The 17,280-nt window shown below is 44.9% G+C and overlaps 2 protein-coding genes across 8 annotated transcripts in view; one reads left to right on the top strand and one right to left on the bottom strand.

Moving 5' to 3' along the window:
* The window catches only part of AK8 (adenylate kinase 8), a 67,690-nt gene extending 59,864 nt beyond the window's left edge, over window positions 1-7,826 (bottom strand). For 2 of the 6 annotated variants that reach the window (XM_032708447.1, XM_032708452.1), the window contains exons 1-4: window positions 7,653-7,820; window positions 5,466-5,550; window positions 1,571-1,620; window positions 763-876 (exon numbers count right to left, since the gene is read on the bottom strand). In XM_032708447.1, coding sequence (XP_032564338.1) covers window positions 763-876; window positions 1,571-1,620; window positions 5,466-5,550; window positions 7,653-7,745 — 342 coding nt within the window. In that variant the 5' untranslated portion in view covers window positions 7,746-7,820. Of the gene's footprint in view, window positions 1-762; window positions 877-1,570; window positions 1,621-5,465; window positions 5,551-7,572 lie in introns of all 6 variants that reach the window. The other 4 variants (XM_032708448.1, XM_032708446.1, XM_032708450.1 and 1 more) reach the window with 4 other exon arrangements.
* A 37-nt stretch (window positions 7,827-7,863) lies between these two features.
* Window positions 7,864-13,670, top strand: SPACA9 (sperm acrosome associated 9). Of its 2 annotated transcripts, none has more exons than XM_032708453.1 (5): window positions 7,864-8,004; window positions 8,555-8,710; window positions 11,284-11,486; window positions 12,110-12,248; window positions 12,363-13,670. In XM_032708453.1, exons 2-5 carry the CDS (start codon window positions 8,567-8,569, stop codon window positions 12,447-12,449), a joined length of 573 nt encoding a protein of 190 aa, XP_032564344.1. In that variant the 5' UTR covers window positions 7,864-8,004; window positions 8,555-8,566; the 3' UTR covers window positions 12,450-13,670. The 2 variants fall into 2 exon arrangements, with proteins under 2 accessions (XP_032564344.1, XP_032564345.1); XM_032708454.1 differs by lacking the exon at window positions 7,864-8,004 and adding an exon at window positions 8,107-8,214.
* Window positions 13,671-17,280: the final 3,610 nt, after the last annotated feature.

The raw sequence follows: 17,280 nt of genomic DNA, 5'->3' as shown, positions 1-17,280 counted from the left end.
ACTAATTTTTAATCAGGACACCTGGAAAAAACTGTTCTTTGGACCAATTGCTTTGAACATCAATTAGGAGGCCCACAGTGAAGCATGAAAGGATTTAAAAACCTGTCTGGAGCAAACACAGTACCTGGAGTTGGGTAGAAGTGAACAATCTGAGTAGCTGCTCTTGCCTCAGTTTGAGAGCTCCAAGGGCTGTCAGTCACTGCCTGGATTGTCACACTCCTTTGGAGTTAATGCACCAAGTAAGTTATTTGTGTCATGCTACAGAGAAATCAAGCATGCACAACTAAGTAGCACTGTCAGATCAAAAAAAGTTCTTTGTGTACATATTTTCCAGAGCATTTTGTACCAAAGGAGACCTGAGAGATTAATGCTTATTTTATCGAGATTATCAAACATGCTCAGATAGAAGGCTCTGTGTTTAATGATAGAAGGAACCATTCTGTAAATTGTATTGTGCACTCCTGGACTTATCCCAGTTCTGCTGCTTATTTCAAGGTTAATTTTTCAAGATCTTCATTACCTGACATTGTCTTCCTCTCCTTCTATGCCCTGACATACTTCTCTTTGTTCATATCTTATCCAGCACAGCTCACCCTTCTCTGAAAGGCCCTGTACCTGCACATACACAACTGTACAAACTCCCACAGACAGAGGAGTATTTACTCCCATCTGATCAACTCATAGCAGTGGAAAATCACGGGAATGCCACATAATTCCTGTTCTGTGACACGAGAACAGCTGTTATTGTATTCTCCTACACACCTGATTTTTTTCTTTGTATGCCTTTGCTTCCTCCGTCAGCGCTAATGTTTCGTTGAATAACAAAGTCTCCTGAGAGACACGTATGGCATCAAAATGTTTACTAAGCCACATTGCCTGAGGGAAGAAAAGAAATACAGGTTGAAGTATTTGGAAAGAAAATGAAGCATTTTTTTCAGAAGGCTGCAGAAAGACAGAGCTTTCCCAGCCATTCATTTAAGGGGACAGACTTTATGTGCAGGTTTAAGTGGTTTCTTATAAAGATGTTCAAGAGTTTACAGCTTTGAATAAGGGTTTTTTCATCTCCTGTCCCATAACATAGAATTTAAAGAAAGAAGTATTCTCCCTAGCATCACACACCACCATCACCTGCAGTTTCTGTGGTCAGTTTTCTCTGTGGTTCAAATACAACTCTGACATTTGCAATTAAGGGGTGCCAGTGGACATGAGACAAGTGACCATGCAAATGGAGAAACCCCCAACAAGGGAACACCACAAATGTGTAATTACAGTGCTTCTCACAGGTTAATTAGCCCTGCTAAAACAAAGCAGGCAGAATTGTGTTGCATTCCAGCAGTATCACTACCACTACCTCAGTGAGCTCTCGCAGAGCTCACTTAAAAATTTCCATTTAACCTGTACTGTAATGTACAGGTGTCTCCCTCAGGAATGCCACCCTTCAATTTGCCTTGTGCTCTTCTATCACTTAGATAAATCTGAAAATTATTTTTCCAGAATAAAGTTTACACAAATGCTGAGCTCAGTGCAATGTCAAGAGTGAGCAGTTACAACACTGAATTAGGCTACTTACAACTGTTGTTTTCCCAGAAGCAGGTGGACCGAGTATACAAATTTTTGGAGCTGTGAAACAAGGATATGTCAATGTCAAGATGCAGAACAGCAAAGATCCCAACCAGTTTCTCACTATTGCATTGCATAATATCAGTGTAGTCACAACAAAACAATTATTTTAGATGGAAAGCTGCCTCAATGGAGGCTTCAGGATTGGGCTCTGCTGGGGAGAAGAAGGGGGGAACAGAAAGACAGTGCCAGCTGGGTCCTCCTTTAATCTCCATGGTCAATGAGATTAACACTCTGACTAACTCTGCCATTTGGAGAGATATATGAGATCTATATATCTCAATCCATCCAAACACACGGATAGTTTAGTGGTTGAATCCGAGTATAAGATATAAACATTTCCTTACCTGAGTCTGACTTTTATTCCCAAAGCAGTTACTTAGAACAAACACCTTTTTTGATGAAAAACTATTTCCCATTTTAGTTTCACCTAAATAAGTTGTGTCAGGGTTCAGAGGAGATTTAGACACTGCAAAACGAAGCACGCTCCCGCTACGCTTTTTGACAGCTACCTTCACATTTTCTAGTCATCCTTAAAAGCAATTTTCCTCATTTCTGCTTCTTGTGTTTCTCTACTGCATATCCCTCTCCTTCCTCTGAGGGGGAAAGCTGCAAAAAAGGCATCCCAGTTCTGAGGAATTCTTAATCCAGTGCATACAGACAACACAAAAGGCATTACCTTCATAAGCTTCGTTGGGAATGAATTAGAGCCAAGACAAGAGAAAAAGGAGTAATTCTTAGGAAAGCATTTGGAACTTTTTCCAGAAATACACCTTGGGCTGCAACTCCTTGAGCTGTTGTTTTCTATTAACAGCTTTGATGTTTTTTCCCCCCTACACCACAGGGAAAAAAACCCCAAACCAAACCAGATTATCTACAGGAGGGACTGGTTAGTATTTACTGGGAGTAACGTAGGTCAAAGCAGAGGAGGGATCTACTCACCCAAAAAACCTCTTCAGCTCTCGATAACCAAGGGAGATGGTGTCTGATGGTTACAGACAGGCAAGGATGTGAAATGTATTTTTATGAGGCCTTCCAGGCACTTAACAGTTATTGGGCAGGTGCAATTTTTAAACATACATGAAACCCAAATTACGGATTCATCTTTACAAAGTTATCTGACTTGGAAGGTTTAAGAACAACTCCCCCCTTATTGGTTCTTGCAAATGCAACAGAACTAGTACACAATGTAGAAAAATACTTTAAAAGGATACATCAGCTGTTTTTATCAGCTAATTTCTTTCAAATGTAATGTGATTAAATCCTAGGGTTTTTTTAAAATCTAACACCTTGAAACTCCAGCCCGGTACTTAGGAATTATTTATAAACAGCGTCATAAAAGAGTGCTCGGGTGCCAACACTAATCAACTTCTTCAAACCACTTCAAAGAAAATCAAAAAACCTTTCCATCCACAGATCCTTTTGAGGTTTAACTAGGAGCATGATTTAAAATTCACAAGAAAGCCCTTAGGTATTGAAGCTTTAATACACAGCTTTCTTGGACAAACGTTTGATAAAAAACGAAACATACCATTATATACACCATCTCATGCTTTAATATTGCCCAGGGCTACTGTAAATGCTCACTTTGTACTAAATCTGGTTTTCTCTCTGCTTAGTGGCTGGCAGCAGATGGGGCAGTGTAATTCACTGATTTACTCATTTGCACACTTGTAAGACTCCTCTAAAGCTTTCTCCCCAAACATATGACACAAGGGCACAACCAGGACACGATGCCACGTTTAACCCCCTCCAATCAACAAAGAGTCAGTGTTTAATACCAGAGATCTGAAGCAGCAGCCAAATGAAGTCAGGAAATTCCAGAAAATGCCTTTGTCTTCAGTAACAAATCATATTTCATTCTGTGTTTAGTCCCTATGAGATGTAACAGGATTTACTCTTCCAAGCAAAGTAACTTTTAACATTCAACAGCGATTTTATCAACAACAAAATTAATCCTGGTATAATGCAAAATAACAGCTGGACTCAGTGACTTCCATTTAAATCCAAAAGATTTTATTATTAATATTAACGCAACGAAATTTGTTCAACTTGTAAGAGAAGCCCTTTGTCAAACAGAAGCACATGGTACATGCTGAACAGTCTTGCAGAATTTTTTAACATTCCTTCAGAAGTTTGGCTGTAAAGGAAGAACTCACAGAAATGCCTCTTGGATCCTGAAAGCTCCTTTTCGTTAGCACAAACCAAGACACCGTGTAGAAAACTTGCATCTCTGAATGTGAAAGAATTATCAGCCTTTATGTGGCCCTTCAAGGTTTTTAGAAGGAACACAGAAAAGAACAATAGTGCAGAGCCCTGAGCACAAGCACTTTGCCACACGTTTGACCTATGAGGTTTTCAAGGCAGATGTGAGCCATAATCATCATTAGACTTGTTTATATTTTTAAAAGTACTTTAGAACCCGTTATTAATTAAAAAGGTTTTCTAACTTCACACCTGGGATAGATGCAATGCCTCTTTTCCACACATCTCTGTTTGAAATTTTCTCTAGGGCTAAAACTGTCTGGCAAGGCAAGATCATGAAAATTCATCACTCTCCTGATGGCTCTAATAAGGTTTTTTTTTTCTTCTAAATAGTCAGCACCTTCCACCATGATCAAAAAGTAAAAGCAACTCTGCTACACATTTCTGTTACCTTATTTTCCATATAATTTATTCTTAAAACAACATTTAGGCTTTAATTTTAATTGGAGTTCCTCTCCTTCCTTAGTAGGTTTTTCCAGCCCAAGAGCAGACAGCATTTTCCCTTTGACAAACAGCTGCTGTAGTTCTATCTTTAGCCTCTAAGTACTGAAGTCCTGAAATGGAAACCTGCCTAATTCTGTTTGAATAATACTGAGGGGCTTAGGGACAAATGTAAGCTCAATGTGGAGAAATTTTATCAGCATTCTATCAAACTACACGAAAATTCTTCCACATATTTTCCATGGGTCTCTAAACTAGATTGATTCCTCATGCTGCTGCATCAGAAAAGGCTGGGAACAATTGGCAGGATTTGGTTTCTTTTTTTTTTTTTTTTTAATGTATTTAGCAGCATTTCAATCAACACCCACCTGATCAGCACCACTAAGAGCTCACAGCACCTCCAGTGATCACGATTTCATTGATGCTGCAGCAGAACTTTCATAATGGTTTTACTCTGGTTTTAAAGAAACATCAAAGCCACATGACACCAGCTCTCCCTGACAGCTCATGCAGAACAAAAATTAGAGTTCACTTGTGCATATCCAAATATAATCTGCCTAAGGGTGAACAGTTTGTAAATCAAATAATTTGATTGAGGGTACAAGCTTTTATTGTGCAGAATACAGACTTCCTCTTCACTTTACCAGGTTTTGTTACACACAGGAGCAGACACACTCACTGTTCCTTCAGCTGAGACTCCACTGAGCACTGGAACTCATTAACAGCAGCCAGTAACGAACTAATCAAAACACAGAGAATCTGCCAGCCCAGGTAGAATAGGAAACCAAATTTACACCTGACAAAAGGAGTAATTAGCGAGCTTAAAGACAACAGGAAATATCAGATGGGGCACAGAAGGCATTAATAATTGATACACCAGAACTCTTTGTTATTCCCTTAGAGGGTTTCATTGTTATAACTGTTAAAGTGCATTTTTTATTAGATTACCCACTAAAAAAAAAAAAAAAAGAAACTGAAAGCATCTTGCCTATAACTATTCCAAAATGCTCACCAGCCTTGTTTGTTCCCCCCTCCTCAGTCTGAAAAGTTTTATCCATCACCTGCCAAGCGCAGCAGTTTCCAGCAGCTGTTTACAAATAAGGGATTGAACTATTTATGGTGTCTCAATTTTCACTCACCATCATCGTTGTTTTGCTTTAAATGGTTTATCATGAACTCAATGGGATCATCTGGCTTATGAATTAATAGCTCTTCAAGCATGTTCTGAAAATAAATAGGACAAAGTCAGAGGAGAATTTAACAGCGCTGCAATCATGGTATCCTGAATTTTTACAGCATTGTTACGATGAGCATCTTAAACAGCTTATAAATGCTTATTTATTTTCTTTCACAGGCAAAATGGAGACTCCAGAGCCTGTTTTAGATGCTGAAAATACGAAGATGGTCAGAAAATTGCCATTAAAAAAAAAAAAATCCCAACCTGTTTGTTTTGGCTTATTTGTGGTACATATGGACACCAGGAAGGTTTGGCTTGAGCAGTTTGGGGTTGACAGTGGCTGAGTCAGAGTTGACATAAAAACCATACAAGGAGTGGCAACTTTCCACTGATTTCAGGGAGGGTTGTGACTTTCCAGGCAGAGAAAGGACTAACCTTGAGAAACACCAACCCCACAGATTCCCCAGTAAGACATTTCAGCACAGCCATGAACTCAGTAACTACATCTAAACATCAAACAGAACTAATGTTCTGACTCAGATAAGCTGCAGAAATGCTCACACTGGAATAGACATCTAGTTCTAAAAAGCAGCCATAACACTTTAATATTTGGAAGTAAATCCCATGAAGTCTTTATATTCCATAAAGTTTTATATCCTCACCAACTGATTGTCTTTTATTGGAGTGGCCTATTTTCGTTTTCTACTTCATCCACTTCATTGGAATAATTAAACCACTCAATTTTTTTTATAAACTGTTTCACTTGCAAGTTCTGATGCTTCAAGGTCTGAGTAGCAAAGAGCACAAACCACAAAAATTATATTTTTATTGGAAGTTCATTTAAAATTACTTCCCAGCAACACTTATTTAAACATAAATCTGGATTTGGCCCTGCACTTGTCAGCAGCTTTAAAAATAACAAACCTGAGCAAATCTGGGCTTATTACTATTCCAAAAAATTCAGGCTGACAGTGACTGACACTGTCACTGTTTCTTGCCAAAATCCTACCTTCAAATCCTTCATTTTATTCAGTCCTGCTAAACTCAGTTTAATTTCACCTGAGTAGTTCTGTGAATCTCTGGGGGAGGTTCATGTTTTGGGTCCCATGTTTTAGCTTTCACATTTTGTGTTTTGTAAATGTTTAAAGTTTGGGACAACAATTTCGAGCTGTGTTTGTTTGTGTCACTAAGTTGCTACAACACAACTGAAGTACGAAAGGAAAACAAGACTCTGAGTCAGTTCCATAAACATTTTACGTACAATGAGGTCCTGGAGCTGCAAAACACAGTATTTCCACTAAAAAAAACCACAAATATTATGCTACACTGGCCATACTGAATAGCTTTAGTTACATGAAAAAAAAAAAAGAGGATAAAAAAAAGATGAGGCAAGAAAAATAAACATTTGTGTGTATTTCAGTGAGGTCTGAACAAGTAAAAAGGACTTTCTAACAGAATTATGGGTTAGCAGCACACAGGGACAGTCTCTCTCTGTCAGAGACAAACAACACCAGAATATTTAGTACCTCGCACAAACCTCCCCATGCACGACACAAGGGCTTTCCCCAAACTTACAGAACAAAACACACCTTTCCCTAAGGCAGGGAAACCAAATTTGCTATTTACTGAAATCCCAACGACGCTGGAAGTGCTCTTCTGTTCCTTTATCTGTGACACATCTCACCGAGCAGCCTCAGCAGGAGAGGGTTTTAACGGGATGAGGCTAATGAGGAGGTGGTGACTCCGACAAAGGCAAAACCGTCACCGCCGTTCTTCCCGCACTTAATTTGTTATTAATTTGTTATTGCCTCCCCCTCTTTTCCTCCCCCTCCTCCTCCTGCCAAGCCCGCCTCGCCTTTCACGGACTCCTTTTTTCCCACTGGCTGCCACTCTTTTCTCCCCAAAAAACGCCAGGTATGAACGGTAGCAACTGCCAATTAATATAATTAACTAAGAGAGCGCTCGACCGCTTTCCGCATAGGGGGACACCCCCTCGTTGAGCTCCCAGAGCAGCCGGCACTCGGCGCTCGCCGGTGCCTTCACCGCCCCCCCGGGCCGTCCCCGCTCACCTGCAGGAGCTGGAAGAGCCCCCGCACCGTCCCCGCTCACCTGTAGGATCTGGAAGAGCCCCCGCACCGTCCCCGCTCACCTGTAGGATCTGGAAGAGCCCCTGCTCCTCCGCGTAGGTGCCCACGGGCGGCGGCCACAGCTGGGCCGGGTCCTCCATGGTCGCCTCCGCCATGGCCGCCCCTGGCAACGCGACGCGTTGCTAAGTATACGTCATCACCACGCGACGGGACCGCGACGGCCGCCTCGTTAACCGCATCGGGAAGGCTGAAGAAACGTCATCGAGCGGCGACGGTTGCCAGGGAGACGGCGTCGCGGTTGCCGTGGCAACGGCGGGGCGGAGGGCCCGCGGTCACCGCTGTCACCCCGGCCAGTCCCCACATCCTGGCCCCTCCCGGGGAGCTGCCGCACCGCCCCCGCCCGCACACCGGCCGGTAGGAGCCGCAGGGCTCGCTGGGCGGCCGCGGAGCGGAGGGAAGGGGCTGCGGGGTGTCCTGCGGGCGGGGCTGCGGGCGAGGCCCCCACCGGAGCTTCAGATCCTTCCCCACCGTCACAATCAGGAGGGGCAGGTTAAGCACGGCCCCCGCGGCCGGCCCCGGGTAGCGGGGGAGGTTTGGAGCCTCTCGGGCGGTGGTTTCAGGGCGGTAAGAGGAGCCTCGGCTCCCCCCTCGGTGATGTATCGCCGCGTTGTCTTTACAACAGACCCACTCGGGTTTATGGCAGCCCATTGTCAGCGCTCCCCTCTGGGCTCTCCGCCTCTCTCTACAGCGTCATTACTCACTGACTTACTGCCTGGGGCTCTGGGGCTGCACAGTTTTCACACAATATATCTTCTCTTTTTGCTTCTTTTTACTTTTGTTTTTTTTCCCCCCGAAGTTTTCCCCCAACCTCCACGATTCCAGCTCAGGTGAGGGAGTTACAGACGTAGAATCACATCATTTCTAAAAAGCAGCTTCCTTTCTCTCCTTCTTTTCTCGACTCCAGAAATAAGTAAACATGAATGAGGTAGTGGAGACTCTAAGAAACATAGAGCAGAACTACAAGATCTTCCAGCAGCAGCAGTTTACATTTACCAGAGCATTGGATCACACCCGAGAGGAGGCCCATGACTTGATCAGACCTGTGGCCAGCATCGTGCAGGTACAAAGTATCCAGCACAAAATACTCTGCTCCCGAGAACAGGGACAACAGGGTGTCAGGTCAGGGATGAATAAATGTTTTTGCCAAGGGAAAATGGACAAAAACTCCCTGGTAATGTTTGTTATAACTCTGCAAACCAGTGGCAAAATCTGGGGAGAGAAATACCTGCGTGAGGGTTTATTAGCACAGAAGGAGTCTTATTCCTGAGCATTACTTTCGATTTAGTTTAACACTAAATTAAACTGGTTTAGTTTAACACTGTCATTTTGCTGCTGAGGCACAGCCAGAAATACAGGGCACAAGAAAACAATCAAACTCCTTCCCCAGCCACTCATGGAATCTGTAATCCTTAACTTGGAGGAACCAGCAGGCTTGGCTCTTCCCCCTGGTATTGGTGCTGCTGTATCTTTCTATAGTGCTTATTAAAAATAATGGCTGTGTTACAGAGGGAGGATGATGGATTGAGGGCTGAGAGTCCCAAGTGGGCACAGGGTTTTCTGGGCTGGTAAGTGAATTGTCTTGGAATTTTTATAACACAGGATGTTTTAAGTAGAGCTTAGACCACCTGGAGACGGGAGGGGGGAGTGGGTGAAGAAAAATCTGAATAAAATCAGAATTGTGGATTTGAGGCAGCAGAACCCAGGCACAAAACCCAGGTGGATGCCAAAGGCAGAGTGAAGGCCAGGCTGTTATTAGGATTAGGACACAGAAGGAGCTGGTTGTGTTTTCTAAGGGCTGACTCTAATATAAGGGCTTTGCTCATTGCATTGAAGAGGATTGGGACAGACATTACACTGAGCTATTTTTTTTTCCCCCAAAAAATAGGCATTGAGATGTATAACGTTATAAAAGTGGCAATATTCCAGTGGTACTGAGCAAGCCTGGACTCCACTTCTTGGCAGAGGTGGAAGGGCTGCTTGTGGTGGAGGGTGAAACCTCTGGGTGTGACCTCAGAATTACAGGGATCCACAGCATCCTCTGTGACACAGCAACATGGGAACTGCAGCCCTGGGGGTCCAGCCACCTCATGCCAGGGGGAGGATGGGAAAGGGAAAAGAGCAAATTACCAGGAAAAACAGGGAGCAATTGGTGCAGCATGTATTTGAGCAGGAACTGAACTGCTACCAAAAAACTTCCCTGGTGACAAAAGCAGGCACCCATTTTACCCACTGCCATTCTCTCTGTTTTTAATTTGTCATGGGAGGGCACAAAAATAAAAGCAACAAACACAGAAATATATGTGGTCTCAGCCTACAGCTGACTTGACTGGCAGCTTTCTTTGCATGGAAACTACAGAAAAAATGAGATTCCACTTGAACATGGCTAAATTTCCACCCCCTCGAGCTTTTTGTGGCAGCATTTTTAGAGTGGAGTGATGACATTCCTTAGAGAAAAGAGGAGAGCATAGGAAGGTGGAAAGGTGGAAGTGCACACCACAGTCACACAATAGCAACAGCTTCTTGAAGATTTCTACACGGAGTGGGGCACAAAGTCAAGACCCAAGTGGTTTTGTGGGACCAGCTCCTCAATTATTGCTTCAGCCAGAGCCTTAAACCCCCCAGGGAGTCCCTGCCTGCAGAGCCTGGCTGTGGTCAGGACCTTGCAAGTGGTTCCTGTAGTCCTGTCCCTGTCCTGGTCACTCAGGTGCATTAACTCCCTGTTGTTGATGTGGCCAACAAGAATTCCTCTTATCCCATCTGTGAACATCCAGGCTAAAATGATACTCTCGTTAGGACTATTTCTGCTCACAGCAGCAGTAAAAACTCCTGCCACTCACAAGGACACAACACTCAGCAAACAGTGTGGAAGGAGGAATCTGTGCTGGAAATGGACCCTTAGGAGCAATTTTTTATTTTCCTACAAACCTGCTGAGAATTTGGCCAAGCACATTCCATGGCTTTTCTGTATGCAGCAGCTGTACCCATATTGGAACAGCTACATCCTTCTTGGAATCTTACAGAAAACACTGGAGGTGCTGGAGTCCAGCTCTGGCTGCCAACCAGCCACTCAGAATTTTACATTCTGAAGTACCTGTAATTTCTTTGGAGAAGATATTTAATCCCTTGGCATAACATTTCCTCATGCAATGCTCTGAGTGACACAACTGCTCTAGGCAAGAGGGGATTGGCATTGCTGCAACAGGTTAGGGAGGGTGGTTTAGGTTAAATGGGTTGGGTTTGCAGTTCATGGTGCCACAGAGAGAACCATGGAGAATGAACGATGCAAACACATCACCCCAAACCAGAACCAGTTTGGTCACTGCCCTCACTTCCCACCCTGCTCTGCCCAAGCAGAGGGAGCAGACAGATCCCACTCACATTCAGCCTGTTCCTCTGGTGCTGGGTTTGGCTGTGGTACTCCTACCCTTCTCCCAGAAGTGAGGAAGGCTCTCAAACAGCTCCCTCACCCCAGCCTTCCTCAGTCACCAGGAATGACAAGCAAACATCCCACAGCGCCTCACACCTGCAAAGCCACAAGAGAAAACAGCTCCTCATCACTGACCTGAGCAACTTTGCAGCAGAAGTTAGAAGCAATTTAACATCTAATTTACCTTTGTTTTCCCCCATGGACAGGTGCAGGTCCTCAAGGACCACCACTGCATCAGTGCCACCGACAGGCGCATCCTCAACATGTTCATCTCCATCTGCAACGACCTCCGCAACCTCTGCCAGAAGCTGGAAACGGTGCATCCCGGGGACCAGGTGACCAACGGCCTGTTGGAGAGGTGCAAAGTGCTCCTGAACGACAGCAATGACCTCAGTGCCATCAGGGCCACGTAGGTATTTCCTTCAGCTCAGCCTCTGGGAGTCCACTCTTGGTGCTGGGAGACTGGCACTGCACATTCCCATTGGACTTCCCCACCAGTTCTGCCACAACACCTTCCTGGCTTTGGTGAGGGTACAAGGTGCTCCCCAGGTTGCTGTTGGGAAACCACTGCCAGCCTCCATTCACAAAAAGGGGGTTGGGTGTGTTTATTCATCATTTTTACTGGTGCATGGCCGGGCATTTACAGGCCCTGAAGTCCCATGCGAGGTCATGACCTTGCAAGTTGTCCCTCTAGTCCTGATCCCTGTCCTGGTTACTCAGGTTCATTAACCTGAGTAACCCCAGGCAGGTCCCCTCCTCTCTCCTCCTATTCCTCCCTTCCACAGGGCTAATTTCTGTGGGGCAAGTGTCTGTACCTTCTCTCAACGTCTTCCAGATGCATCCCAGCAGGCAGGGTGGTGTGTTTGGCAGGACTCGTTCCTCAACATGCAGTTCCATCCATGCATTTCTGGTTTTGGGAAATGGCTGGCTGTGCAATCCTGCTCTTCCCAGGGGGATCTCAGGGGGGTGCCTGTGGGCTCCCAGGGTTGCACTGCTGGGTTCCTCTGCCAATTGTTTCCTCCTGTCCCACAGATACCCCCACGGTGTTGTGAATTACCTGAGCTTTGAAGAAGCAAGGCATACTTATGGAGGTGTGGTGAGCCTCATCCCCATCGTTATAGACCACCTGAAGGAGTGGGTAACCTACACTAAAAGGCACCTGCTGCATCAAGTGAGTCATGGACGTGGCATCTCCAAGAAGGAGGCACCCACTTCCCAAAAACCATCTTCTGGGCGCTTTGCAGCTCACACCTCCGTTAGTAACAAAAACACTGTGCAATTGCAGGAAAAGGATTTCCAGAAGTTCCTGCTTGAAAATCAACGTCCGAAACAAAAAGCTCCCTGGAGGCCACCGGGCAAACACCCCTATTGAAGGATCACACCTTCTGCTTATGACCTTTAATCAGCTGGCTGATTAAAGACAGTGAAATGCATACTAGAGATCTGCCCTGAGTCCACTTCCTGAAGAGCTGCCCTGCCAGCCAGCCTGGGACAGACGCACACTCTCTCCCTTGCTGATATTTCCAGTCAAAGTCATATCCTGGCAGAAGTAGCTGTAGCTACACCTGGTCCCTGGGACCAGCACTGCAGTGGGAGCAGGGAATAGTCAAGAGTCATCAGGTTGTAATCCCTCAGACATGAATCTTGGACAAGCTACCTGAAATGGGATTTTACACTTTCTGAGGAACATCCCCTCACTCGCCACAGCCAGCGGGGTGAAGAACCTGAGTGTCTGAAGGACATGACCCAGAGCAGCAAAGGCCTGTTATTATGGATTCAGACATGTCTTTGAGATTTAGACTTGTCCCCAAAATTCCCTCACCCTCACTGAAATTGTTTGGCTTTCTGGACCACAGGATCCATGTGTACAGGACACTGATGTGTCTCCTGTACATGCCACTGGCCACAGAGGTCAGTGTGCTCCAGCTGTGCTCTGCTGCACCTTTCCTGCAGGTTCTACACCACAGAACATCTCCCCTTGACCTGTTTGACTCCTTTGCTATCAAAGCCAGAGATGTAAAGGAAAGCAGAGTTCAGTTTGCCCCTAGTTTGTGTGTACTGACACAAAACACCCCTGTGCTCCTCAGGCCTCTGCAAAACTGAAAGTCATTTCCAACCCAAGTGATTCGTGGGAATCTGGTGGGAACAGAGAGGGTGAAAGCTGTGGCCACATTCAGATGGTTCCTTTTAAAATTGCAAGTTAAACTGTCTGTGCTTTCCCTTTTTCAAGATGAGAATCCAGCTTGTCTGGCTCTCAAGGATGTCAGGAGGCTCAGTTCATTAAAACATGTGAAATATGTTTTCATACCAGCTTTCATAGCAGCCCTTGGCAACTCCAGCACAGTTTATCCCAGTGCTGGAAGCACCTCTCATTCCAGCCTGCTCTGGGAGGGTCAGCAGAGCCCCATTCTCCGGGGCTGATAGAGGTTTTTGGGGTGCTTTTAATCAAGCACTATTAACTACAAACTGAAGATCTCAGTGATGCAGTGTCTGCCCTGTATCTCACTGCTCTTTTCCCCTCCTGCAGGCAAATCACCTCCTGCTCTTTGCTTCCTGGTAGAAGACACTCCTGAATAAACAACTTCCCTTTGCATACCTGGCTCAGTTTGCTAAAATTACGAGAAAGCTTCTGTCTTAAGATGACCAGTCTCTGGCAACAAGCAGCTAAAAAAGGAGAATTAATACAAAGGAGGGAGCATAGGGAGGAATGAGAGCTCAAGGGAAATGGGAAGTATTTTCAGCAGCATTTTTATTCCTCACATGACCCCACTTTCTTTTGCACTTTTTTCCTATCCCTATCCACTGGTACTGCAGTGCACCCATCCCCTCTGGAGCAGAAGCCTATTTTTAGGGAGATATGATCCAAGTGAACTGACCTTTGGTGGAATCAAAATGGTAATGAAGGGTCACAGAGAGACTCCCGGGCACTCCTGGGGCCAAGGCCAGTGGAACATCACCGTCACCCTCTCTGGCTGCACTTGAGAGCCCTGGTGCTGAGGCAGCTTCAGGCTGAAAAATCCCAGTTGCTGGCAGCTGCCCTGTTGTGTTTCATGTTGCAGACAAGTGTCCAGTGACAGTTGCTGCCTTGGAAAGTTTTTCAGAACGAGCCCAGGCTATGTGGACTGAACGCTGACAAGTGTCAGGGACACGAGAGATGCTGCTCCCAGATCTTGTTTCCAACCTTCCTGGCTCTGTCCTGTAGTTTAAATTTGAACACACACAGGCTCTGATGAGACCAAAATTATCCTCCAGTTTGCAGGTCACTTTGAGCTTCCCTGTATGAGCACAGCACAGCAGAGCTGTCCTACCAAACCCAGCCCACCACCGCTGCTCAAACCCCAGTGCAGTTGTCATTTTGCACTTGACCAAAGACATACACAAAAGAAACAGTTCCCAAATCTTAATAATAAGATTCATACACACCTAATAAGGTGATGTACACAAGAAACAGTTCCCAAACCTTAATAATAAGATTCATACACACATAATAAGGTGATACACACATGAAACAGTTCCCAAATCTTAATAATAATTTCTAGCCTGGCCTTATCCTTTCAGTCAGTGTCACGCAGCCAAAATTTTAAGACCCAAGCAGAAAAATGAGTGTATAAAACTTGCAGTCTGAGGTTTGATAATGACAAGACCAGAATCTGTTGGAAGACTGCAAAGTTAAGTCTCACAAAAACATCTAGACAAATTACTTAATTTCCATACAAGTTCTCCTCTTCCAGAGCGGATGGACACTTCAAAAGACAAAAAGATACAGCAAGAATTGTTTTTCTCTACTACAAATCAAGCTGTTTGAAGAATTTACATAAACAGGATGTAAATGCCAAACACAAAAGTGCAATAAAGTTTTACTTTAGCCTCTGTGAGCATAAAATTGCAAGATACACACTGAGAAGCCAGGCAGGGCACCAGACTGACTTTCCTACAGATGTGTCAGTTAGTCCAGGAAATAAATGCTGCTTTTTTGTTCAAAGACTGAAATAGAGATATGGGCTGGTAATAGATGATCTCAACAGAATCCTGGCATCTGTAGCCTATGAGTTACCTCTGTGCTCCCCTTGATTCAGCTAGGGGTCAAACCAGGTTTTTTTCTACCTGAGCAACCTGGTTTAGTGGGAGATGTCCCTGCTCCCTGCAGGGGGGTTGGACTAGATGGCCCTTAAAGGTCCCTTCCAGCCCAAACTGTTCTGTGATAAAATATTCCAAGTTAAATATCTGGTCCCAGTGTCTCAGGCATTGGAGGATGGGGTAGAGCTCAGACCTTGAGGAGCTCAGATCAAATGTTGGGAATGGCGGTGGGCTCTTGAGGGAAGGAGAAAGGGGGGATGCAAGGGAGAGGAAACAGCATCCCAAGGATGTCACCGGAGCCGATGCAGGATGAAGGGATGGGCTTGGCAGGGCCTCTAGCGGCCGCCTCACATCACTGTCTGATTTCTGAACAGTTCCAACAATCCTGTCTCCCCAGCCCTGAATCCACGAGGGCTTCTTAACGCTGGCTGCAGGTGTGCAGCCCTTGGATGCAGCATTCCCGGGTGTCTCCCCAGCCGTGCAGGGCACTGCGGGGCCGCTGCTCCCGTCACAAGGAGCTGTAATTTCAGAAGAGCCATCGGCTGTTCCCTGTCACCAACACCCTGCTCTGTCAGCTCCCACGTCATAAACACCCTGCAGGCAGCAGAGCTGTTCTCCTGGGAGTTCTGAATTCCCTCGGTGCAGCACCAGCTCAGTCAGCTGAGCACCAAGCACAGGAGGCTTCGGAGAAACCAGGAATAGCGTCTGGCAGACGGCAAAGAGCAGAGCCCAAAACTGGAGGGAGCACTTGGAGGGAAGAGGCCTTCAGGAAAAAAAAAGGGTTTAGCCAAGTAAAGCTCACAGACACCAAAATCACGACAACCATCAGTCAAAATTGTTTCAAACAAAGTCTTGTCTGAAAAGCAAAGCCCATGTGAACGCTCTCTCAGCTTCATTTGCAAAGCTCCTGTGTATGAACAAAGTAACTCAGCTCCTGTGATTTCACAAACTATTTCATAACCACTTTTAAAATCCACCATTGTGCCGGCAGCTAAAGTGGTTCCAATAAATCAGGATCAATCAGCAAAGACAATTTAACTTCCTGAATCTGAAGTATTTCCTTCCCTAATGTCTCCTGTGTGTTTATTAGCAATGCTATAAAACTACTAAGGGTACTACTTGGCATTAGTGAGGCAGGTACTTTATTCTTCTCTTTTTGTACCCTACTCAATATACTCCTGTGGGTAATTTTAATCTTTTTCTTTTTTTTTTTTTTACACTGGTAAATGCAGCTTTGCAATGCCAGGCTTATTAAGGGATACACAAAATGGACTTAAGTAAGGTTAAGAGCAAGTCAAATTCACTTTGTGCTTTTTCATTTCACTTACCCCATGGTGTAGAACTCACCCAGTGCTGGGGGCATAAAATAACCTTCTGTATCATTTAACTCCAAGTTAATGGTTATGGTAACTTCTATATAAATTCTCCATATGCACTGTTACTAAAGTGTTTCCACATATTTAAGAATTATCCTCAGTCCTTAACTGGAATGCTGAGGTTCATGTATGGATTTCTAAATTGCTTCGAGCAACCTTTTAAATATTCATTTATTTCAAGAAAAAAACCCCAACAAACAACCCACACGTAAAAAAACCCCCAAACCACTGAGAAAGGTGCCAGTCTGAAAAAAAGAAAACAAAACAAGAAAACAACCTTAACCTACCAGCAAAATGGTCCCAAAATTCCCCTTGGTCTGCAGAAGTGTCCTCCTGTGTGCACTGTGGCTCCTGAGCAGGGAAAAGCACAGCCAGGGACAGAGCCAGCTTCCAACAGCAGCCCCAGCTTTGCAAACAAGGCTTTGACATTTCCAGCTATTAATTTCTCTAATCACTGTGCAGTCTCTGGCCTGCAGGAAAGCAGAAAGCTCTCAGGCAGATCTGCAGCACTGAACTGTCTGCACTTAATTTATGGATTAGACTGGCACGTTGTTGGTGAGTTTGTTTGCCACAGAATTAAAAAGGCTTTGGCTCCATGCAGAAAAATGAGCTAATGATGAATCCTGTGCAAAGGAGCAGCAGCACTGACCTGCTCTGGACTGTCACAACTGGGAAGATGTCTGGACACTGAACTCGTTTCTGCCTGTTTTGGTCCCAGAAAGGTCGGCTTGCAGGGAATTTAACACAGAG

The sequence above is a fragment of the Chiroxiphia lanceolata genome, chromosome 21 (assembly GCF_009829145.1).
Source record: "Chiroxiphia lanceolata isolate bChiLan1 chromosome 21, bChiLan1.pri, whole genome shotgun sequence".
Classification (NCBI taxonomy): Eukaryota; Metazoa; Chordata; class Aves; order Passeriformes; family Pipridae; genus Chiroxiphia; species Chiroxiphia lanceolata.
Note: the sequence above shows the minus strand (reverse complement) of the source record. Positions and strands in the feature narration are given on the sequence as shown.

What these genes read in the sequence shown, in the direction of transcription:
- SPACA9 (XM_032708453.1), top strand. Translation starts at nt 8,567, where the DNA reads ATGAATGAGGTAGTGGAGACTCTAAGAAACATAGAGCAGAACTACAAG. An exon ending in CTGTGGCCAGCATCGTGCAG is followed by an intron (nt 8,711 to 11,283) that starts GTACAAAGTATC and finishes CCCCATGGACAG; the next exon opens with GTGCAGGTCCTCAAGGACCA. An exon ending in CTCAGTGCCATCAGGGCCAC is followed by an intron (nt 11,487 to 12,109) that starts GTAGGTATTTCC and finishes CCTGTCCCACAG; the next exon opens with ATACCCCCACGGTGTTGTGA.